The sequence below is a fragment of the Zonotrichia albicollis genome, chromosome 7 (genome assembly GCF_047830755.1).
Source record: "Zonotrichia albicollis isolate bZonAlb1 chromosome 7, bZonAlb1.hap1, whole genome shotgun sequence".
In the NCBI taxonomy this organism is placed as follows: Eukaryota; Metazoa; Chordata; class Aves; order Passeriformes; family Passerellidae; genus Zonotrichia; species Zonotrichia albicollis.
In genome coordinates this window covers 26,096,207-26,120,232 of record NC_133825.1, presented here as the reverse complement: position 1 = coordinate 26,120,232, position 24,026 = coordinate 26,096,207, and the positions used below count along the sequence as shown (strand labels likewise).

The 24,026-nt window shown below is 38.7% G+C and overlaps 2 protein-coding genes across 3 annotated transcripts in view; both read left to right on the top strand.

Annotated features, from left to right (window-relative positions):
* Nucleotides 1–16,413, top strand: part of LOC102072931 (uncharacterized) — a 65,086-nt gene extending 48,673 nt beyond the window's left edge. The window contains exons 13-18 of the mRNA XM_074544189.1: nt 718–772; nt 1,165–1,290; nt 11,477–11,542; nt 12,237–12,365; nt 13,376–13,447; nt 14,171–16,413. Coding sequence (XP_074400290.1) covers nt 718–772; nt 1,165–1,290; nt 11,477–11,542; nt 12,237–12,365; nt 13,376–13,447; nt 14,171–14,547 — 825 coding nt within the window. The 3' untranslated portion in view covers nt 14,548–16,413. The remainder of the gene's footprint in view (nt 1–717; nt 773–1,164; nt 1,291–11,476; nt 11,543–12,236; nt 12,366–13,375; nt 13,448–14,170) is intronic.
* A 515-nt stretch (nt 16,414–16,928) lies between these two features.
* On the top strand, nt 16,929–23,741 carry LOC102068678 (pulmonary surfactant-associated protein A). 2 transcript variants are annotated; one of them, XM_074544729.1, is made up of 5 exons: nt 16,929–18,201; nt 19,240–20,652; nt 21,217–21,420; nt 22,053–22,130; nt 22,833–23,741. In XM_074544729.1, exons 3-5 carry the CDS (start codon nt 21,264–21,266, stop codon nt 23,207–23,209), a joined length of 612 nt encoding a protein of 203 aa, XP_074400830.1. In that variant the 5' UTR covers nt 16,929–18,201; nt 19,240–20,652; nt 21,217–21,263; the 3' UTR covers nt 23,210–23,741. The 2 variants fall into 2 exon arrangements, with proteins under 2 accessions (XP_074400830.1, XP_074400831.1); XM_074544730.1 differs by having other exon boundaries at nt 16,929–19,669; nt 20,003–20,652.
* The last annotated feature ends 285 nt before the right edge of the window (nt 23,742–24,026 follow it).

Genomic DNA, 24,026 nt, shown 5'->3' with positions numbered 1-24,026 from the left:
CAGGTACAGCAAAAAAGCAATTACTGAAATTGGTAAAGGATATGAATTTTCCAGAGTGTGATTTATCCGCTGATCTGCTTCATGCCTTCCTTGTCATTACTGGCAAAGTATCTTTGCAGTTCTTAAGTGCACTGCATTCCTTTTCTGCATTAATTGGTGTCCTGCAGCTATGAAAAACAGACTGTTTAAAATTTTGCCTGGGAATTTTTAATCAATAGTTATTACCTAAAAACATGGGAAATGGTGCAATATTTAAAAGATGTATTTGGGTTTAGGGATCAGAAATTGTTCAGTCTCCAATGCATTCATTTGGAATGATTATGTAAGTCTATTTTGAGACTGTCTCCAAAAACCACTGTGAACTGTTTTGAGACCATTTCATCTGGAGCTCAACTAAGAGTAGCGATAGATTTTTCTCCCAGTGCATCAGCCAGTAGGTTGCAATGACTAAACCACTGATTTGAAAAAAAAAAAACAAAAAAACACTCAAAAAACTGGAGTAGTACTTTGTAGATATGAATGGTTGCTTTCTCTCAACCGTTTTGTGGGGGCTTTTTTAGAAATATTATTCCTGCTGCCCTATCAGCCACGTTCTCAAGAGTTCACCTCTTAAGTGTGATTTAGACTGATTTTTACATTATTTTTCCCAGCAAATCTCCATTAGAGTTGAGAAATTTATGAAGCTTCTTGTAACCTTAAGTTAATATTTATTTTCAGAGAGGACTGTGCTTCATTCAAATGGCATCTGTACAAACCAAAAACTGGTTTGCAGGTAAGTGCAAAAGGTCTCTTATGCTAAACACACTGGAAGTTCCCAAAAGCAGAATGGGAAAACATTCCTATTGCATGCTCAGTTTCCTATGGCCCAGAGTTATCAGATAATTAACTTTTAAACCAGGCTGTGTACAGGAAAGGCATATTTGGCCCCAGCAAGGATTGGGTCTATAGAACATCTGAGCTGCACTTCTTGGAATAAACTCCCAGTCCTTGAGCTTTAGGTTCCTTCTGGTGTCACTTCTCATTTCCAGTATTTCCTGTCCTGTTGGCTCACCCTGGTGTAACCATCTCAAGGGAAATGCTCCCCCAGCTCTAACACCTCCTGTGCAGAAGGGAAGCTGCCAGCTTCCCTTTCTTTTGAGAAAACCAAACTGCTCTTTATTACAGTGGTGAAAATCCATCTCTGCTGGAAAAGCAGCTGTGCAAGTGTGGATCTGTCAGTCTGGGCTTACCTGGTCAGCTTTCCTGTCCTGAGGCAGTGTCCAGAGGAGCAGAACAGTGATGCTGCAATCTGACAGCCTGCAAGGCCATCATGCACGCTGATCTCAGCTGGACAAAAGTCCACAGGGTAGGAGCCACACTTAGAAATAGAAAATGAGCTCTTACTAAGTCATATTACTTGAAATTTTAAAATTCAGCAAGGTGTTATCAGATGTGCCCTAAGTTCTGACCTTTTTCATCATTTATGTCAGGGACACCTTTTCTTCCTTGAGGAACACCTTTCTTCAGTAGGTGCTAAAAAGAAAGAGTTTGAAATTGTGGTCTATTTTCTTCTAGAAGGCTGAAATCAGCCTTCCTGATGACCACTTAATTTTGCATTAATTATAAACTAATCTGTATTTGCTGTTATATCCCTGATTAGAACCAACTCATATAGTGCTAATATGACCTCCACAGAGCTTATAAGTAATGCAGGATGAAAGCAGCATTTGTTAATCAGCTGCTGGGTTTATCTTTCTAAAACACAATTTCAGGTTAAGTACATACTCAAGAGGAGCTATCCTGTCACATGTGAAAAAACACAATCATTGAAAGGCTCTTTTCATTCTCTTTGGTTTTCAAGTGGCAATTTTTAGTGGAAGCTACAAGATGCAAACAGGAAGCCATTCAATCAGTAGCAGCTCATACTTACTGCTTTACTTTTTACTTATAACACATAAATATTGGGGAGCAGGTGGCTAATGCACAATTAGAGCATAGGAGAGGTGTGTTCTTTGCTGTGGCTGGTTTCCTGTTGTGAAGGCATCAAACTCTTCAGTTAAACATGCAGAGGAGAAGCTTTATGCAGGGCCTGTGACTTGAGCACTGCCAAATTGCGCTGCTCTGTTGCTTAGCACCTGGAGAGCTAAGGAGTGAAAAACGATTCCTGGGTTGCAGTTTGGCCAAAAATGCTCAGGGGAATAAATAATGCAAGATTGCCTGGAAAGCCAGGCACAGCCTTGTGTCTCTTTTAAGCTCTGCTAAGCCTCTCACCAGCAGCAGCATCACTGGATACTGTGCTGTCTCTAGCACAAATGACTTTGTCCTGAGGCACCTGCAGTTAAAATCTCTTTTTATGGCCTGTGACCCCAATGAAGATCCAGACATCAGTTGAGCTGTTTAGATCAGTGCTTCAGGGCAGACACTTGTAAGAGCTCTTTCCTGGCTTTCTGTGAGCTCTGCTTTGTTTATGGCTTCAGCTGGTGGCACAGTCTGTCCTTCTGAGCTGAGCTTCTGTGCTTATCCTGCAAAGAAACTTCTGGCATATTTGCAGTGGGAGGAAGACTCTACTGTGTGCAACTGGCTGGCATCCTCTTCCAGGGTGTTTAAATTCAGATAAATTTTCAAGCAGCTGGACTAAATACACAGAATCTGAGAGCAGTGGTCGACTCCTGTTTAGGTGTCTAATTTCAGAGCCTGAGATTGCAGTGTTGGGCTTCATGCAAACACCCCTGCTCCTGCTCAGTAGGGCAGCAGCCTGAACTTCACTGTTTCCTTTCCTCATCAGGCTTTCTGGGCTTACCTGGGAGGATCCTGAACAGAATTTTTTCCCTTTCTTCCCACCTGCACAGCTGTGCCACAACACTTGGCCACCTTTCCCTTGTGCTTCAGCTGTGTAGAAAAAAAAAGTTCTGTGCAAATTTCCATCCTGCCCCAACAATTATATCAAGCACATTTATAATTCAAAGTTTTCTTTTGATGTAAGAGAAGTTAAACCATGCAAGTTTCTTTAGCTGAGATGAACAGACACAGAGTTTCACCAGATTTAGCTGGAAATCCTGAAACTCCTTCAGCAGAATCATATTGTCTGCATTAGTTACTCTCTTGTTTATCTCCTGTCTTGCACTTTATGTGCCCAATGACACCCCTGTGACGTTGTCCCATGCAGAAGTGGCTTGACCAGCACTACATTGCCTACAGATCACAAGCTATTAACTTCTCTATCCCCTTATACCCTCTCCACCCTTCCTAAACAACCATATATATTCACAGAAACTAAAGACTGGAATTATGTACTATCTAAATCCTTTTACCTTTTATTCTAGAGCTGCAGCTAAAATGGAAAAAGGGATGTATTTATGGGACTTCCTAAGCCTGTTAAGTAGATCTTTTATTTATGCATCAAAAACTAGTGGAGCAAATATTATCTTGAAGCCTCTGAGTGTTCTCTATGGGCTGTTATTTTCTACTACATGGTCTTTAGCTTCAAGCTGCAATTGCCTCCCTCTGAAGAATCTCATCTGTCATTTTCATGAGTGAAGTGCATTTCTAGGTTTCATGACTAATGGTGAAAAGAAGTTAAAAGCCTTTCAATGGAAAAGTTCTACACTTTTCCAAAACAAAGTGAAAATATTTCTATTCCTGTTTCTTTATAATTCCATATTTTAAATACTATCTTAAAGCAAAACCTATATTTTTAATAAGTGGGGATTAAGTGTTGGCAACAATATGGCAGGACTGGATGACAAGAAAAGTTTTCAGTTTCTCATATATTAGCAGTTTAAAAAGTTATTTAAGAAATAGTTCGAATGTATCTGCAGTCCTTAAGTATATATTAGATATACTTAAGTATATTAGATTTAAGAGATACATATTATTATTTATATCACTTCACTAAAAATTGTGTATTATTCTTTGTCTCAAGTTACTGGGAGTTCTCCAGTGGTTTTGAATGATGCAGTCCTAATGTTTATTTTTGTCAAATATTCTCAAAATAGTTCTGAATTTGATATTTATTCTAGCAAACTGTGAGTTGTTGAAAATATTATAGTTTACATTATTTATCTCTGTAACAATAACAAAGTATGTTCCTCAGGAAAGGTAAAAAACCCATAAAAGATAGCAATTATTAAACAGTTGGGTCCCATTTGTGTAGGAAAATAGATTCTAGAGAAATGCAATGTACTACTGGCATGGTGACACTGGTACCAAAGCAGGAGCACAGTTCTCAAGGTTTTGAAAACTAAATTTTATAAGTTAATACTTAAAATCACTCCAGTTTCAGGGGACTGCCCACAGGAGCAATGGCAATGGCTGAGCCTGAGCAAGAGGCACTCTGCTGTACCCAGCAGGCTGGGCTGTGCACAGGGCTGGGGAAAACTGGTTTCTAGCTTGGGTCCCTGAGGTGTTCTGGTACGGCAGACAAACTGAGACTACTTGAAAAATGAGAATGTTTGAGGAGCTCTTGTGTAGATTCCCACTCCTGGGAAACAAGCATGTTCCTGTCTGCCTAGAATGAGTCCTCAAATCCAAGTAAGAGTGCCAAAACAAATTTATAAATAAATACAATACTTTCATTATACTATAAAAGGTATATTTTATACTAGAATAGGTAGCTGAAATGATTTTTAATAATTGTATCGAGTTTCTTTTGTCTTACTAACAAAAAAATTGTTTAATCTTCAAAACTACTATATAAAGCTGCTTAAAGGCTGTAAGGGGTGACCCCCATGGAATAACAAAATGATATTTTATTAGTTAAGTAGTTGACATTCTGGTTATTACATTTCTCAGAGTTATTAAACATTCTCTTTGATTTGTCATTCAAGTTAAGTCTGCTGTGTTTTAATAACCTACTAAACGTTTTCACTTTGAATCATTTTGGCCTCAAGCAACATTCAAGATCTTCCCCTCTCTTGAGAGAGAATCTGAGGATGTAGAACTCTGTTCATTCCCGTTTGTTTTATTTCTATTTCTTTGAGTCTTCATCTGTTCCTTGTTTTTATCCATTAGCTGAACTTCAAGGGGCTTTAAATAGAGCTTTTCTTGTTTACCCTTGCAGAAACCTTCCAAGAATATTTCTGCACCAAAGCCTCTGCAAAAACTGCACCTTAACTAGCTTCAAATCAGCTGAGATGTATCAATCAAAGGTTGCTTTCTTTCAACTTTGCGTTCACTGTCCTGGAAAAATCTCTGGGAAATGGAATTCTGTAATACCTGTTATCTTAATTTTCAGCTCATAACAGCAATAAAAACCACAATAGGTGATGTTTGCTGAGAATTCATTAATGGTTGTGTCCCTTCAGTAAAATACAATGCAGCTTCATTTCACTGTGATCATCAGACCTTAACAGCCTCTTGGTGAGTTTATTATTTTCCTTTGCTACTCTGTATTTTCTGCCACGTGTTTCCAACAAGTTTCTCCCAAGGACTTTGAATTTCTATTGCAAATAAAACTTTGACAGTGCTTTTGGTTACATATGTTCTAACACTTATCAGTGAGACATTACACAGCCATTTCCCAGCAATAACAACATAATAAGAGCCTGGCAGAATTTTTTTCCCATCAGCAGGCTAGATTATTTTAAATTGACAACAAGAGCCAGGTGGCTATTCATAAGGGCAAGATATGAATTGCAAGCACATGTTTCCAAGGCAATGCTGGCCAGAGGCTGTTCAAGCATAAATTGCTTCCTATTACCCCTTTTGATGGGAGGTAAGTGGTGTTCCCATCTCTATGGGAACACAAAGTGGCAGCACACCTCCAGCATTACTCCTTGCACTGTTCCCAGTGAAAGAGGGCAATGTTTACTCCGCTGTGACACACCTAAGTGACATTGCAGTGAGTAATTTCCTTGTGCTGTTGAACAAAGATTAGGAGTCATGCCTCATGCTGTTATGCAGTATTCCTGTAAGGGGGCTGCTTGCTGCAGGAGATCAAAGGAGGAATAGAGTTGGTAATACAGGACAGTACAGTTGTCTTACAGGATAAAAGGTGAAGTGATGATCTGAGGGGAAAAAAAACCAAACAGGATTCCTCAATGATCTTAAGAATACCATCTCTCTAAACATTAGTTATTCTAGCTCTGAAACAGGCAATAAACATTCTTGAAAACGTTACTATGTTTTGAATTTAGAGTGAAATATTTCTGGTTTCTGTTTGTGAAAGGAAAAGAAGAAGCTGATTATAGTATGGTCCAAATTTTTACTAAACCTGGATAAAGAATATGGGAAGGGAGAAGGGAAGAGCACGTGGCCTGCCCAAAGGAAGGAAGAAGGCTGTGTCTAAAAATCTGTTATTGTCAAAGTAAGAGCTGCTTGATGCCTTTGTTTTAATGTGCTCGGGTTTATTTTCTCCTTTTTTAATTCAAGGCATAGAAATAATAGTTCAGTCAAAATTACTTTAATCTAGCAACTTGCCTACCATTTTCACAAAACTCAAGAGACCACTTTGATATCTGTAGTTTAAATCAATTATTTGAAGTATATGAGAGAGAAGGAATCTAATGTAATCTGAAAGCAAAGGCCAGGTATTTCTGTTAACATAGGTTTAACTTGAAAGTTCTTTGGCAGGAGAGAACCATGACTTTTAAAAAAAAAATGGAAATCTGGTCACCTCCTTTCTTGATAGCAAAGTTTGAATTGTTTTTCCTAGAATAGAAAATAGATAGATGGAAAGGTATTTGGGTTAGGGTTAAGGTTCAGTTCAGTCTGGTGAAGCCAGCCCTTTAAAATCCAGTGCTCCATGCTCTGCCCGCCATCTCTGCTTGGAAACTCATCATATATATTCAGTATTCCTTCTTCTTCTACATCTACCTGTGTACACTTAAACATAGAAATCTCCCTGGGATCCACTCCCCAAAATAACAGTGTTTCCCCAAAATAACAGCATTTCTCTGATGCCATGATTTTTCATAAATATAAACAGGTCTCATCAGCAATTACCTTCTTCCTATAATGTGTTTACCTCAAGTTAAGGTCCAGGGCACACAGAGAAGAGTTTTATTTCAGTATTAACAGTGTGGTTAAGTGCCTCACTGTCTACATTTTTTTGCTCCCATTTCTGCATCAGTGCACTGTGAATTAGCATACAAATTATTTTATCAGTTCTTCTTATTTTCCAAAGGCGGGGACTGTTGAACTTCCCATATTTTTGTTTGGTTTTGTGTCAATAAAATTGAATTGCAGGAGGGGAGGAGGTAACACTTCACCTACTGGGTTGTTTCATGACATAAGAGGTGACATATGCTTAGTGCCCTGTATTTCTGATGAAGTCTTGAGCTGATGCCAATGAGCCCTTTTAAAGCTAACTATAGACACTTAACTCTGTATGATTTAAAGCTCAGCAAATAAATTAGAGTGGAAATGCTAGAATACAAATATGAAAATGACTATTGTTTTAGAGGAGGTAAACATGGAGAATTGACCACACCTGCTTACCACACAGATGCTGTACCAGGACTCGCTCAGAGAGTCAATATCAGGAACTTGCAGCACAGTGACACACTTTAAATTATTGTCTCACGAACTGCTAGTATAAACTAGCAAGGCTGTGCATCACTATTTTATGTGAAAGAGCACAACATAGCTTTACACAGATCAGGGTATGCTAAGTTATCATAATCAGTTAGTGATCAGCACACTTCAAAACAGCAAAATGAGGAGTTTACCTTGTGTTCTGAAATTGAGAGGCTTGAAAGCTGTATAAAATTAGTTCTGGTTCTGAAACTTCCTTGGCAATTAGTTTTTTGAGGGTAGCATGCAGAGCTGTTATAGAAAGAAGCAACTTTCTGTAGAAAGAAGCAACTTTCTTTTTGGCCAGATGACATCTTGATAAATCAGACTCCATTTTCCCCCCAAGTTCTCCTTTGCTGAGAGTTGAGCAGGGTTTGGTTTTGATCCACTGGCAGAACATCATATTTATTATTCTTATGGTTCTTCCTAATGCTAGAAGGAGGCCTGCAGCACCTGGGGTCCTCTGAAACCATTAAAATTCCCTGGCTGAGTTTTGTGGATGTTTCCCAGCTAAAGGCCTTCAGCCATTACCACACAGGTTTACCTGCAAATTTCAGAATTCCCATCCCAGCTATTCTACAGGAATGTTAGGTTGCAGAAAAAATATTTGCTTACTTTCTTCCTTGTTGAGTATCTTTGTTTTCCCTCATTCTCTGCTGCATAACTAAGGAAAGTAAATCTAATGACTAAGTAATCTCTCACATTGGATTATGTTTTAGATTTCTTATCAGATTCATTTGTGTAAGTATGATCTGACTCATGGGAGAACAACTGTTCTCAAATGTATCTTTCTTCAAAAGTTTTACCAAAAGATAAGAATTGATAAGGCTTTCCTAGATCATAGGCCATGTTTTGCTCATGCCACACTTTCATAATAGATGGAGATAAGCTGATGGATCTTTACTGATCTCCCTGTTTAATGATTTCAATTCTTTAATTTTCTTATAATATACACTGTGTTAGGTGGAAGAAACAGTACAAATCTCCAGAGACTTATCATGTTCATGTATTAGAGCTGCAGGTATATGCAGTGATGCAGCAGAAAAACCAGCCCTTACGAATGTTGCAGAGTTGCCTAGAAATTAGATCTGTTGAGATTTTATTCTGGTAACATTCCCAATAAATTGGGCATCTAGCAATATTTACAATATTGCTTCTCCAAACAGGGATCCATTAAGTCTCATCTTATTCTGGAATTGAAGAAATTTCCTATGTACCCCAGAAGTCTGCTGCCATCCAGGAACAGAACTGCCTGTGTCTTTGTGGTCAATTGTCTGGTATCTGTGCTATTTCCAAACTGCAACAGCAATTGGAAAAAATATCTTATCTGTTGGGTACTGTCTAACCCACATTTTATCCACTCAACACCAGTTTTTTACATCTACCTCATGTGGACTACAGAGAGAAATGGTTTCCATTGGTGCTGCAAAAGGACTAATGTGCATTAAGAGCTCTGCTGCCCATCTGGTAGAGGAAGGACTTTGAAGATAGATTGTCTGGAGCATACATCTGTGAGTATGAACTGATCATTTGCCAAGAAGGAAACCTGCTACATCCTCAGTTTGCTGTTTGGGGGGGGTTTTGAGGTGGAGAACAGGCCATGGTGGGCGGTTTAACTGCAGGACAAGGCTCTCAGTTGTGAATGGAATTGTATTTAAGTGCCTGCACTATGTCTAAGGGGAATCCTAAATGCATCTTCTGCTTTGATATTTTATCTTGGCTAGGTCGGCCAGTTGATATTAAACATCTCTAATTGCTGGACAGGGAGCCTAAATATGTTAGATTGCAGCTGTGAATCCTGCTGGAATCATTCAGAAAGAATAACACTATTATTAGGGGTGATGACAAAACTTAAATAGTTCCAGTGAAATGCAAATGAAAAATAGAGACCATGGTATAAACTGACAAAACAGAAAATCTGTGAAGCTGAGGTATTTCTGTCTCTCAGGTGAGACATTGATGTGTTGTCTTGCTGGGGTTTATAAAACAAACCCCATCTAGGATCAATCATTTTAGAGTAGAATGCATCAGAACCAGAGGGAGTTACAAAATCCCAATATTTATTTCTGGGAAACCGCAGGAGCAAAAGCTCTGGTTTCTTTTTTTTTTTTTTTTTTTTTAATCCATTTGAGAATTCTGTGCATGTATATGGATTTTTTCCAAGATCCATCTCTGACCAAGAGAGGAGGAGCTGTCTTGTGCAAGAGAGACCAGAATGAGCATTCTAGCACATAGCTAGAAAATTACATTAAGGTAAGATAAATACATCAGATACAGAGAAGGAGGAAAGTTTAGAATTCTGATTACTGGGTCAGACTATCTGGAAGGTACCAGGCTTCCCTAAGATTAATCACAATAGTATCTTTCCTTTCACAAGAGCCGCTGGTGGCCATCTGCCATTTTTTGCTTTTATAAAACAACAAAAAATTTTAAAATATGGCCTAAAATTGCTGAAAGTTACTTTACGGTTTTATATCTTTTGTGTCTACAAATCTGGGGTTATCTGTTAGTTCTGGGTTGTATTTTCTACAGCTTTGGCTTTATTTTGTTAAAAAAAAAAGAAATTTCTCAGCCCTTAAAACTGGCCTCAGTATTTGCATAACAAATATATGAGCAAAACTGAAAAAGCTCATTCGTGGCCCCAGTATCCACTTCAGCCATATCATTTAACAAACACCACACTATATAAAGGGAGTTGGTGTGAACTGATTTTTCATTTCATTTTGAAGCAGAAGGGTAAGTTGAATTTCCTTTTAATAAATCACAAAGAATTTCAGCTAGAAGGCAAACCTGTTCCTTTTGATTGCTGTGGTCATATGTACATTCTAAAATTAAATTTCCCTTTATTAGTAATTTTTTTGCTTTGCTTATACTAGCAATTTTGGTAGATAAGGAGGTGCCTGAAGGACACTAGATAGTAATGACTGATGAAGGTCATTAAAACTGGATTAAAACTGAAGGGCTGTGTTTTTTCAGTTTTGCTATATAACTGATCAGGGGTCTGACTCTGCATCATAATCCAATTATGAGCTGGATGCAGTAGTCCATTCAAATGTAATTCCCTGAATGATCATCACCAGGCAAAGGGTACATGTTGTAATTGCATTTCCTTATCTCAAGGATGTAAGTATTCCCATCACCTAAGGTAGGTTTCTGCTAGGGTCTTTAATAACCTGCTCTCTCTGAGTCACTGGCCAGTGTTTCCAGAGGGCTCTGCTGGCCTTCAGTAAAGGGCAAACAACTCGAGATGCTCCAAATTCAACAAACCAAACTCAACAGCACCTTTAATACTGCACATCTGCTCTCAGGGGGATTTGATTTTACATTGTTTAAAGTGCACATTCTTGACCATACTGCTGCTAGTTAAACAGATCCTATATGCTGCAAATTTATGACAAAATTGAATATTTGTAAATCAAAGGGTATGTTGCATCAGATTGATGTTGATGAGACATTCCCCTAGAAAAACCAGTTGCTGTTGATGCAGATTAAAAAGAACCTCAAAAGTCTTCTATAACAGAGTCAATATGGAAGATCTAAACAATGCTTTTTCTTTTAAAAGCTTACCTCACTTAATAAATTACACTAGATGATATTTTTATTCTGCTTGGCATATATAATTTGAAATATAATAGGAAATACCTTGTTATAGCTTGATGAACCTAGATGTTAATAATCTTACTGCATTCAAGCCAACCAAGCTTTTATTTTAAATTTTAAGTGGAGCTAGACGTAGAACCTAGTATGTGTAAATGCTGATTTTTTTTAAAAGATGGAAGTTTTTAAGAGAGAGCAGGTACAGGATCCTCTTTGATTTGTGCCAATTAAAAAAGTGAAGTAATGGATATTATTTGTTTTGTATGAGTCAACCCATGAGCATCACCCCATTGGACACAGATACACATTCTGGCATCTTGAACCTTTCTTTATATCTCCTGTTAGTTTAACTGAAAGATGTCAATAACTGTATATTTCTATGCCATAGTATCTTACAGTCCTTCAGGTTTCACAGCTGCACAGCGCACCCACTCTGCTGTAAACAACCCACAAGGTACGGTTTAAAAATGCTTTTTAGTCATGATAGCTCAGCACTCAGATTATAACCCTAGTTGTTGTTTTATCTGTGGGGATAAAATAAGATGAATAAGCCTTTTGCCAACCAGCAAAAGTTTATTTTCTACAAGATTAACTGACATTTTCAAGCTTGTGGAATTTTGTTCAAAACAGGATAGGAATGTCAATTGAGCTGTGAAGTTTTGCCCATGTGTAAAACAGTATCAGTTTATGCCAAATAAATGTGCTTAGATAGTGTTGTGCTGTAACGAGCTCCCAAACATGACCAGTCCCACTGTGACAGATCTGCCTTTCAGGTTAATATCCTATGCATCATCGGGTGATTACAGTCCTTGCAGACAGCTAATGGCTTAAGTGTGATCAGTTGCCTCTGAGCTTATCATTTCTCAAGGATTAATCCAACAAATAGTCAGCGACAGGGAAAGGGCTAATTTATCTTCACTACTCCAAGTTTATCAGTCTAGAAAGACTTTTGTGTATAAACTACACAATGGTTGCAAAATAAATCTTTTACATCTGAAATATAAACTTTATTTAAACAAGGAAATAATGTAAATTTCAAGAAGGGATGATGGGGGGGGGAGAGTGTGCAGCTGTATAAACCAATGTCTACAATTTCTTACAGAATTACCTGACAAATGTGTGATGGTTTTTTTTACAGCTGGCCTGAGAAATCATGTTGTCTTACTCATCCTACACCCTCATAGCACTGGCTGCTTTGTTAGTGACTTGCCATGCATCGAGTAAATGCCCAGAAATTTCTGGGCTGCCTGGTATCCCTGGAAGGAATGGTCTGAAAGGTAAGCAAACTTCCTCTTTTGCAAGAGATCCACCTCACAAAGGCTACATGAACAGATAACACAGAAGGACACGTGCTCTCAAAGAAGTAGATGTGTTAATCACAGGAAGGAAAAGAGAATGGAGGAAATGGCAGTTTATTTTTTTCTAAAAAATGGGTCTCCTCTCTCTTCTGGGGGAAGAGAGGAATTGAACCAGTTATCAACACTCTAACATATAAATATTTTATATATATGTAGAAATGTTTTCTCCAGGTCTGCTGGCAAGGCTAAAGCACTATTAGAATTATTCCCATTCTCTCTGCATTAGGTCAGATATGGGGGGATTTTAATGGATTGTGCAGTGCAGTAGGAGCTGCAGTGTTGCTGGGGATGCAGCAATGTTTTGTGCTTCTCCATTGCTGTTTATTTTAGCTGTGAATTGTGGATTGTGATCATGAGAGTACATTAGTGACTTTATTCTACACATAGGACCCTCGTTACCTGTGGAGAATGGTAGGAAAAAAAGAATCTACCTTTGCAGTGGGTTCCCATCTTTAGCAAGCAGTACAGGATGTATTTTACACTATTCAGAAACCTTCCACTACCACTGTTTATGGCTCCCATTAAAGCAAGATAAAAACCCAGCACTTGAAAAAGAAAGTCACACGGTGCCATAGAAACTGTTTCCTCCTCAGAGTGTTCCTCATGCCTGCCATTACCAATGAAACCTGTCTTTGGCAAAGTCAGTTTCACAGGTAAACTAACAAAAGGCTTCAACCTGTAGAGCTCCAGTTTCTTTTCTGCAGAGGAGAATTACCATCATTTCAGAGGATTGGAGGTTTTTGTTAGTTTGCTTTAATATATATTAATAACAATGTGAAAAAATACTATGAAAATATTTATTTTACTCTTGCTGATGTTAAAAAATGCATTTGCAAGTTAGTTCTGGAAAGTAATTGCTGTTATCCAGGGGATTGTTCCTAGCAGCACAGCCTAGTATAACTGTTTAACTTTTGTTTTTATCTGTATAGGTCTGCCTGATTCTCTGGCCAGCAAATTTGCTTTAGCAAATTTGAAGCACCGACTTTTCCAACTTGAGGCTGGTAATTCTTCCCCTTGTTACTTTTTCAGCTCACAATCAATTTTAAGTGCAATAGGCGAAGTTAGTCACAGAACCACGACTTGCAGGAAAGAAATTGCATTTGGAATAGGTGCTACACCCCAAAACTCCATTTTCTCACTCAAAGCAGGGGAAGTCAGGGTTCTTATTTCCCTGGTGAGAAGCAGATTCCTCTTGGCAATCATAATGCACATTTATTCAAATTTGGTTTATTTTTAAAAATATTCCAACTACCTGATGTTGCACTTTCCACATGGATTCATGGAAACTCAGTCTTGTACCACTTTTATCTGTCAACGACCAGATTGTTAAAGGTGGTAAATTGTTTTGTACTGAAAGGGATTCAGAAAACAATTATCATTTTACTGTTTCCTTTGCACAAATCTGAAGCACCCTGATCATCTTTAGAAAGTACCACTGATCATCTTTAGAAAGTATAGAGAGTATAACAGGCCTGATATTTAGCAGATGTTGGTGAGACATCCTCGTCTTGGAGACAAGGACAAATGGTCATAAGCACAAAAATATATTTAGTGAACAGTTGGTGAATGAGTAAAATTAAAGATCTTTATTTCTCTTCCTTAGCTCAATTTTTCTCTCTGTTCCTTTTAGCACTTTTAGTTTTCATCTCTTGATTTCTTTTTTTTTTGCTTTGACATCAGTATGCCATAGAGAATTTACAAAGCTAACTCTTTTCACGTTTCAGCACTTGCTTTGAATGGGAAAATAAGAAAAGTAGGAGAGAAAATACTTGCTAGCAATGGGAAGAAAGCTGACTTTGTATCTGCACTACAATCCTGTGAAGAGGTTGGAGGAACTCTTGCAGCCCCCAAGAATGAGGAGGAGAATAAAGCTATTATGGACATTGTGAAGCAGTATAACCAATATGCTTACCTGGGCATTAGAAAGGGGGAGACCTCAGGTCAGGTTAAGTATTTAAATGGCATGCCTCTGAGTTATAGCAACTGGCACCAGCATGAGCCCAATGGCAAAGGGACAGAGAAATGTGTGGAGATGTACACTGATGGCACCTGGAATGACAAAAAATGCAATATGTACCGTCTCACAATCTGTGAATTTTAGAGAATGGCCTTTCAGCCACCTCAGAGAATGGAGAAAATGGAGTATCTGTGTTTCAGGTTGATTAAATTCCTGCAATTTCTCTGTATCCTAAAATATAAGATGAATCATATTGTGATATTTTTTATCCTTAGGAAAATGCCAAAATTTCTAGGTGATTAACATGATTAAAATGTGCCTGAACTGACATGCCTGATGTGTTTCTCCCTTTTGGAGGGTTGGGAATAACTCAGACTTCAAATGAAGTCTCATGGCAGATTGTCTCCATACCTTTGTGAAGATTAGAGGAAAATTCCAAGGTTTGACTTGGGAAATTGGAAATGCTGAAGTTAAAATTGCCTGTGGTGTCATAGTTGGAAGCATTTTGAAGTACTTAATAGTTTCTGCCTCAAAAGAGATGCACAGACATTGACTTCACTGGAGCAATTATGGTCTCAGGTTTTGGACATCACTTTTGATCACAGAGCCTATGTCACATGGAACCACTCACTGATTCATTAGCATCAACCTTTTGTTTCATGAAAAAATCAACAATACTAGTTGCAAATAATTTTTCTAGTTTCAGAGGCTACTCTTTATGAAACAAAAAGATAAACATTGCACTCAATTCAATTCGATAGAGTGTATAAAATGCCAAAGACAGCATTTTGTTGCTAAACAGCATATTCCCTCAGAATACCATGGGACTGCAGTGTTGGAAGCCCACCTGTCTTTTCCCAAAGCAGATCATATTTTGGGAAGGCAGCTAAGAGTGGAAGTTCAGTCATTTCAAACACAAACATCTCTGCTGATGTTATATACAAAGCAACAGCACAGACAGACTTCAACTCGACTCTGGTAGGATCAAGAAGCAAAATTTCACAGAATATTCTCCCTGCTACTCTGTTTGGGCAGCTGGGCAGAGTTACCACAGCAGCAAATTCTCACATTCTTACCTTGCAGTGAGGAAGGCCTGAGCTCATCCATCCTCCTTTACACACTACCTAAGAGGGGAAAAAAAGAAAGCATCAGCTTTAAAATTCATGCATGAAACACAATAACCCCCCCCCCCCCCCCATTTGGCTCTGTGCAGGAACCCCTGGGAGCAGGGCCTGACTCTGGGCAGTCCCAGATGTTCCCAAGGCTCCCCTGAGGAAGAGGGGTAGGGTCCATTCCCATTCACTGCAAGCCCTGCCAAAATTTTGGCAAGGGATGATTCATTCCCAAGGTTCATGCAGCACTCCACTGATAAAAGAGCAGGCTGGGACTCTGAAATGGAAAAGGTACACCCAGGACCACACTGGATAGATTTCAAAGTGTGACCCTGCTTCCAAACCTGCTTTCCAAGGCAGGAGTTTTGAGACCTATGACCATGGTACCATTTTAGCCAAAAGTTTCAAACAGGAAGGGAATAGAGCCATGACAACTCTAACTCTGTGGTTACATTGAGATAAAAGGTAAGGCTAAATTTATACCTTTTCATTTTCCTGGGTTTAGATGTGACCAGCTACACTAAATCTGCCAGAAACGGTTGAAGATTTACTTAAAGCTATCTCTTAAACATTAGTATTTTAATAAGCAAACCTCATTAGCAGTTTTTGAGTCTAACTGTGCAGTTTCTTTGTTAGAGCAAAGTGTTTACCCATCACAAAAAGTTACCAAATCCTTCCCCCAAAAAATCCCTACGAACATCATCTTTTACTCTCTGAACTGAAAAAGCATATTCATTTACATATATCTCCAACTAGTTTTGGGATATCCTATTCCTTTAGTTAATGAAAAATTTATTTCTACCACATTTGGGGCTGCAAAATGACTGTAGAGATCTCTTGTAAAGACCCTTAATAAGTAAAAATGTTTTACAAATGTTTTAACATCACATAACATCTATATCTAAACAGATTTAGACTTCAAAACAGCAGAGTGTTTTTCATCCAATAAGAAAAATAAGATTTTATTTTCCAATCACAAGCTAGTATTTATTACATCAATAAACAAAGTATCTAAGCTAGGTCTAAAAGCCCAATCTTTTCTGCTTTAGCCATTATTATTGAAAAAAGGAGAAAAAAAAATCAAATTAAACACATACATGCTGCTGAAAAATAAAAGCTCCTCAGATCCAGACAGAGAACTGCTAGGCAGTGCTTTCCTCTTTATGGTTCACACTTGATCTGTAATGTTGCTTGATTATTCTTTGCAGTTCCACAGAAGAAAAAGTATCCAGAAATTGTTATTTTTGAAATTTTGATATAGCTTTTTGTGTGTGTGTTTGGTGTATAACTCTATCAATTCATACCTTCAAATGCTATTTGAAATACCAGGATTTCAGTCTGCTATTTGTAAAAGACCTGAATTCTCCATTTATGTTTGGTCTTTGCTTTTTAGGGGTTTTTTTTGTTTTTTTTTTTTTTTTTAATGGACAGAGAGGTTAGGTGCATGAAGACACAAAATACATAATTTCTGTGTTCTGCTATGGTAATATAAAAATTTTTTTATAAAATCTTTCCTTAAAAGTGCAATAATAATTCCTGATGTATAATGACCAGACCAGGAAAAATCCAGGTTAATCCTTTCTTCTTCATTTATAATAATTTGCTACAGAAGTGCAACATAAAGGTAAGATCTTTAAATCAGAAAATTAGTTACTCCCCACATGCTATAGAAACTGTTTTTTAGGAATTAAGATCCTAGTACAAGTAAAAAGATGGCAAAAAATCAAACCCCTTTGAGGCAAGTGGATCCTGTCTCACATGAAAGAAATTGAGTATAGTTAATAAGGTATGTTTAACATTTAGACTTAGGCAAGAAAAATTATGGATATTTAATTCAGAGAGAATTTTCTCTAGTCTAGAGTGATATCCTCTTTTATAATGGTATAATGTAATTAGTTATTTCAGCTTAGAAGTACTGTTATCAATTTTGAGTATTCAAAAACCTTACACCTGCCCCCATCAATCCCTACCACATGTGAGGAAACTGACCATTGGTTCCAGCAAACACAAGTTTTTCTGATTTTTGTAGAAATTTGATTAAAAAAACCCCATGGCCCATGGTTCTTGAGAAAACCGAGTTCCAGTTCAAACTCTTGTGAACCCAACTGGCAGGATGTGACACAGGCTGGCAGGGCTGCCTTATCTTGTATAAATTGTGAGCTGTAGCTCAGAGTATCAGGTTGCAAGTGATCTTTCATTATGGGAAGCTGAAGCACATTTTATAAAATCCTGTTAGCCAACAGCTACACAAACACAGCTGATTCCAAAACACAATAGGTACAGGATTCTTGGAAATTAGAGTAGCACCTTAAAAAAAATTATAAGAGGACTGGGATGTTTTTTTGAAGTCCCTGTTAGGGTTTGGCAGAATCTGCCTCAAGGGCTGTAACCTGTAACTTGGCTGATGCCAAGTGAAACCTGGAATGAAGCTTTCACCCATCTCTGCCCTTGTGGTTCAGGAGCTGAACAACACAGCCGGGAAAAGGTACCTTAACCCTTGAGGAGGCTGAAGCAATGGGAACTGTTTAACTGTTAAAGAAATGAGATATAGTCTTGTTTTACAGCTTCTGTGGTTTTTCTCAGCTAAGCTGCACCAGCTGACACATCAGAGACATCCTGAGTCCTCCTCTTGGATCCTTCACCTTAGCCCATAGGGCAAGATGGCATTCATGTGCACTGATCACAGGTAAAATGAACACTTCGTGCTCTAAAATTTAATTTTTAAAAATGCCTGTTGAAGTCTGCTATCCCAAGTGTCTACATCTTGCTGAATTGCTTTTAATGCTCAGCAAAAATAGCCTCAGCCCTCCTCTGAGAAATGGGACCTCATGTCTCCCCATGCTCTGTGCTCTTCCTGCTATTCCCAGGCATAAGAGAGTAGCTGGAGACATTTTGACAATTATTCTGAAATGCAGAAAACACAGGACAAGGGTGGAAACAACAGCAGAACAGAACAAAATCGACTTAAACAGAAAATATTGCCGGGCTTGCGGGCATTTAAATACAAACAGAGAATAAGAAAATAATTTTTAAGGTTACCTGTGAATAGCACTATGGAAGAAAAAAACCTAACTTTCAAGAGACTGAGTATACCAAGGCAAGGGTAACAAACAGGCTTATGGAAGGAGCACACAGCCATTCAACTCTGCCTGTGCTTCTCAGAGCAGCTAAGAAAGCAGCTTTGACCAAGCTCTGTCCTTAGCAGGTTTTGCCTTTGCCTACTACATACACTGCACAACAAAACCTACTCAGAATATCCATCATTTGCTTCACTGCCACTGAAACTAGGAAACTTCTTACTGATTGACGTGGAAACTGAAGAAAAGTTATCTCAATACTCAAAAATAGTTTGTTCTTTATCAGATCTGTGTCCTTGAATCTTGCTAGACCTCTGTGATATGTGGTTCAAGGAAAGATCAGAGAGTAGTTTACAAACTATGGTAGTTATATAAAATAGTCTATTAGGCAATCATAAACAAGCATATTAGAAATGAAGGTGTATTTAAATATCTAACTTGCACCATCTTATTAATATGCTGATGAAAATCAAGAAGAAATGTTTATAGTTTATCCAATCTACATCAGTTTTCCCTCAGGAGTCTATCACAAGAAACTTTTTGTCCCCCTCCTGGTTTCCCAGGCCCTGAGTCATCATGTGATACCCACAACTGCAGGCCAAACCTCCTCCTCATCTCACACTTGCCCAATTTGTGGTTTCTTCCAGGTGCAGTTAAATGTTCAAGTTGTTCTCACCATGGATGCAAAGGGCCAGGCTCTGCCAGTGACCTTTTCCAGGGCTCATCTAGAACCCAGGTACTGCCTTGTCTCACGTTCTCTGTTTGATTTTGGTGGGGCTTTTTTCCCCAAAAATAAAAAGTAAAAAATCTCTGCCAGAAGAATGTTGAAAGCATTACATCAAACACTCAAAAGCTAAGAAACTTGAAGTTTGACAAGAAGCTTGAAACAAAGGTAACTTGTGCAAATTTAAAACAGCCCTCTTCTGTCAGCGTGCACACAGCTGGGTACTGCCTATTTGTTTTTCACAGGACTAGTGCACTCAAGGGCACTCAATAAACAATGCAGCAGGATTTAATCCAGCATCTGTGGGCACACCACCAAGGACAAAGGCCTTGAGGCACACATCAGAGGCTGAGGTGAGGGTGCACGGTGTCTGTGGGGGTGATCTGGCCTAGCCCAGACCCAGTAGCATTGGTTAGAATAATACAGACACTGCTGACATTCCCCTTCCAGTCCCAAATCACCTCACTCCCCTGCTGTCCTGGCTGTTGGCCTTGCTGCAGCACCAGGATGCTGGCCTGGCACCACAAGCATGATGTGGCCACATCTGACTTGGTTGAACTGGAACACAGGCTCAAACACCTTTCCTCAAAGCCTCCACTGCACAGAGCTGAGAACAGCTGTAAAATACTTGGCAAGGCCATCCCCATTTCAGTGATGCTTCTCATCTTGGGCCTCTGTTCTTACAGGACTGGCATAAAGCAACCTTTTTCCTTCACTGAGAGGTTCTTGCTCCACTGGAGAAAACTGCTCCTTTCGACACATAAACCTCCCCTGGAGCATTCTGTAAGTTATTTCAGCATGTGTCTCTCCAGCTGTCTCCTCTACATGTGCAGCAAATTGTCATCTGCCTTTGCTGCTACAATTGTGAGATTCTGTTTAGTTATGAGACTTTGGTCATTATCACTGGTAAGTCCTCAGTCTGTAACAAAAATGATGGTGGTGTTCCTGGTGCATATTGTATTTCAGGTGAACTTGTAATTGCTTATCTTCTGTGACATTTCCACACCCACTCTGTGGAAACATTAGGTATTTCAAATATGAATTGAGAAATTTGTTCTGTTCTAGGGTTGGTGTTTTAAAACTTGTGAAAGTGTTTCTACAAGTTACAAAAGTACCTTCAAATACTTTCCTCATGTTTTAAGTATGTTTGCCTCTTGAAGAAAACATTCCCTCTATCATTCAAGTTAAATTTCATTCAATTTCCATTTATATGCCAATTCATATCATATGATGTATTCATTGTGCTCTCTGTAGATAAGAAGATGAATCTCAAGTTACATACCCTATAAATTGGACCATTGAATGGGTCTTTCTTAATTCACACTGGAGCTGCTAGGTAAGTTGCATATCTTTAGATAGGTTGCTGTTTCAGCTATGTTGAATCTATTAAACTGGGTCACAAAACTTTCAAATTTCAATGTGTGTATCAACATTTTTATTAACAATTTCACCTCTTTTTATAGACTTCGTCACATGAGGTGAAGAGATGTTAAAAAATGGGTGCTGAAATAGAAGAATAAGTATTAGCAGTTGTTTTGCTCTTAAACCAATTGACAAAGACAGCATGTCCCACTTTGTCTTCAATATTCTCTTGCTAAAGCAGCCATGTGTCTATTGCTCTCCTTTAAAATGAAATTATAACTATTTTATGGGGGAAAGTGGCATACAATTGTATCTGATGTACAGGAAAGAGCTTTGAAGGGATGTTTTGGGTGTTTGCACTGTAGACTTTCATAGACTTAGCAATCTGTCTTTTGGGAAAATATCTTAATTGTCTGAAATAAGATAACTTTGCAACTACATGAATGACATTCATGTCACTGCAGAAAAAGTGTAATATATGTAAGACTTCATGCTCAGAAAAATTCTAAAACATTCTCTTTTTTTTATTCAAATGCAGGACTCTACCCTGGAGACTAAACCAGTCTGGTTTACCTTCAGCTTTAAATGATGCTGTCTCCACAGCTGCACAAAATCTTAGCAGTAGCTTTTTTCCTGCTCCCATTGTGTGTTCAAGGTAAACTTGCAGGATTTCTTCCATCATTCCCTTTCAAGCCCTTCTTTGGAGGTAGGAGCAACAGTGCAGAAGAGCAACAAATACCAGGTATGTGAAGTTATCTCCATTTTTATCTGTTGTGCTCTATTTTTATGCTTTGAAAACTCAGTGCTATCTACCATAATCTGCTGTGTGATCTACTTGAAACAAAATAATCAGGACTTAATATTAATTTCCTTATATGAAGTAAGATGCTTAAATCTCTATTTAATGATGCAGTGGTTCAACTCGCAGAGAAAAGTTTAGAATTTTCCATAGACAAGAAATTTGTTGCTGAGTCGTAGGTTGTAGCTGGAAGCAAGTGCTTTACCAGCCTAGAAGAAGGATTCTATCCAGGATTCAGTCCCCAGACACAGTTAAAGATCAGCTAAACCTACTGCACAAGTGCCAGAGTTTTGCCTGGCCTGACTCAATCCTTAGAGAGAAAATTATCTCAGTTTGCCAGTTCCAGTTTTCTATAAACATCCATGCTCTGCAGGTGACTTCCAGGAACTTATCCCCTACCCTTACAAAGATTAATGTGTGAAGCTATCACCTGATTAAAACACAGCAGTAAGCTAAAACTTGTCAAGCAAATATTTCAAAAGTTCATATTAATTTCATATGATGAGCTCTGCTTTATTTGAAAGCCACGACTGACACTGTAAAGCCAAGTGCATAATAGCTGGTTTTGTTCACAGATCTCACAGCTCTGGCTGGCAATGAACATGGGGACCCCATCCATCAATTGGAATATCGGATTTCCAGACTGGAAGGAGGTATTCTATCTGCCTTTACTTTCTGCTGCTCCTGGGTTAGTGGGGATAGACCAGGTGGGCAAAAATTGCTTCTTAGGAAGAAGGCAGAGTTTTCTGCAGTTTTATAGCATTGCTTTTTATATCTTCTTCACTGGTATATCAGAGTGAAAACTTTCAAATGGGGGTAGGGGAGTGGGAATTAGATTTTCATAACTGGTGGGAGACACCTGGGTAACAGCTCTGAAATATGAGTGCAAGCAAGGCAGGGATGTGGCATATTAAAATCCCTGCCTATGCAGAGCTGCTCCATGCACAACTTGTGCCCTCAACAGAAAAAGAGAACACTAAAAACCTACTAAGAGAATCAAGACCAGATCAAATCTAAGATTCCTCTCACTCCAGAACATTGGTATGCTGCAAACTACCTCAGAGTCTTATAGAGAGTCTCAAATAAAATCATATGTTTTTTAGGAAAAAAAGGATTTCTCATTTCCCTTCTTCCTCTGATTCTTCTTCCTCTGATTCTCCTGTTTCATCATCTGTGTGTTTCTTCCCTTTTCCCCCTTCTCCATTTTCAAATTTCTTTGATTTCAAGTTCTCCTTTCCTTTACCCTTTCCAGGGTTTAATCTAAAGTTATGGAGCAAAGTAGCAGGAGTTAAAATTGACAGCAAAATGAACACACAAGAATGCACACTTTTAACAGCTTCTCCCTCCTCTTGCAGTCCTTCGCTTGAACAAGATGATAACAGAGTCTGGAGGAAAAATCTTTGCTACCAATGGAAAAAAAGCTGATTTTGATGGTACAGTGGAAAAATGTAAAGAGGCTGGAGGCTCTATTGCCACTCCAAAGAGCCCTGGAGAGAATGATGCCATTCTGTACTTTGTGAAATATTTTAACACCTACGCCTACCTAGGGATTAAACAATCCCTTATTCCAGGAAGATTCCAGCTCCTGAATGGTGCTCAGCTCAGCTATACTAACTGGTATTCAAATGAACCTTCTGGCAAAGGAGAGGAGGAATGTGTGGAGATGTACACTGATGGCACTTGGAATGACAAGAAGTGTAACAAGAATCACCTTATTGTCTGCCAGTTTTAGTGCTTCCCTTGCTGCTCTCTGGAATGTGCTTCCCTATCACTTGTGTCTGCCTTTGTAGCTAGTGAACTTAGATAAAGCAGCATGAAAAAATAAAATGCATTCTTTCCCTGTCTGATTTGTCTTTTAAACAAGTGCCAGCCATAAAGAGGAAACTGTATAATGAAAGCAGGGGCCATTTTGTCTGTTTGATAATCACTGCCCACTGAGTGTGTTAATACTGCTGCCTATGGGTTCCTACTGCTGTTAGCCTGCTGACTTATTACAAGAACAAAAATTACAGTTCTTGGCTGCATATCTAAAGTGACTTGCAGCCACAAGCTCTTCCAGTACTCCTTTACCCATGAACCTTCTACTTGTGCATATTTTGATCCCTTTCTGTAAGTTTCTCTCACCAAAACTCCCCATTCAGACTCTCTGCTCAGCCCACAGTGCTTTGGCCACCCTCACCCCTTAAGAAGGCACAAGCAGTGCAGCTGGGGTGGCACAGAACCACCCTCCTTACATTTCCCATGGGAAAACTTCAGAGTCAGCAGGGTTTTAGCCTTCATGTAACTCAAAGGTGGTGACCAGAAGCCACCTGTTCAGCAATTCCTAATGCCTCTCCTGACTCAAGGAGCACAAGAAGACCAAGGTCTCCTGGCACATGGGATGTGTGTGGAAGAAAACACATAGGAGACAGCAGGAAAATTACTGGGCCATTGTGATTTAGGGAAAGTCAGTAGAGCCATGACATGGCCAAATTTTTTTAGGCTATATTGTCATGAGATTCAGATACAACTAATTTTGGGGACCACAAAGGTGCTTGTCAGACCCTCAC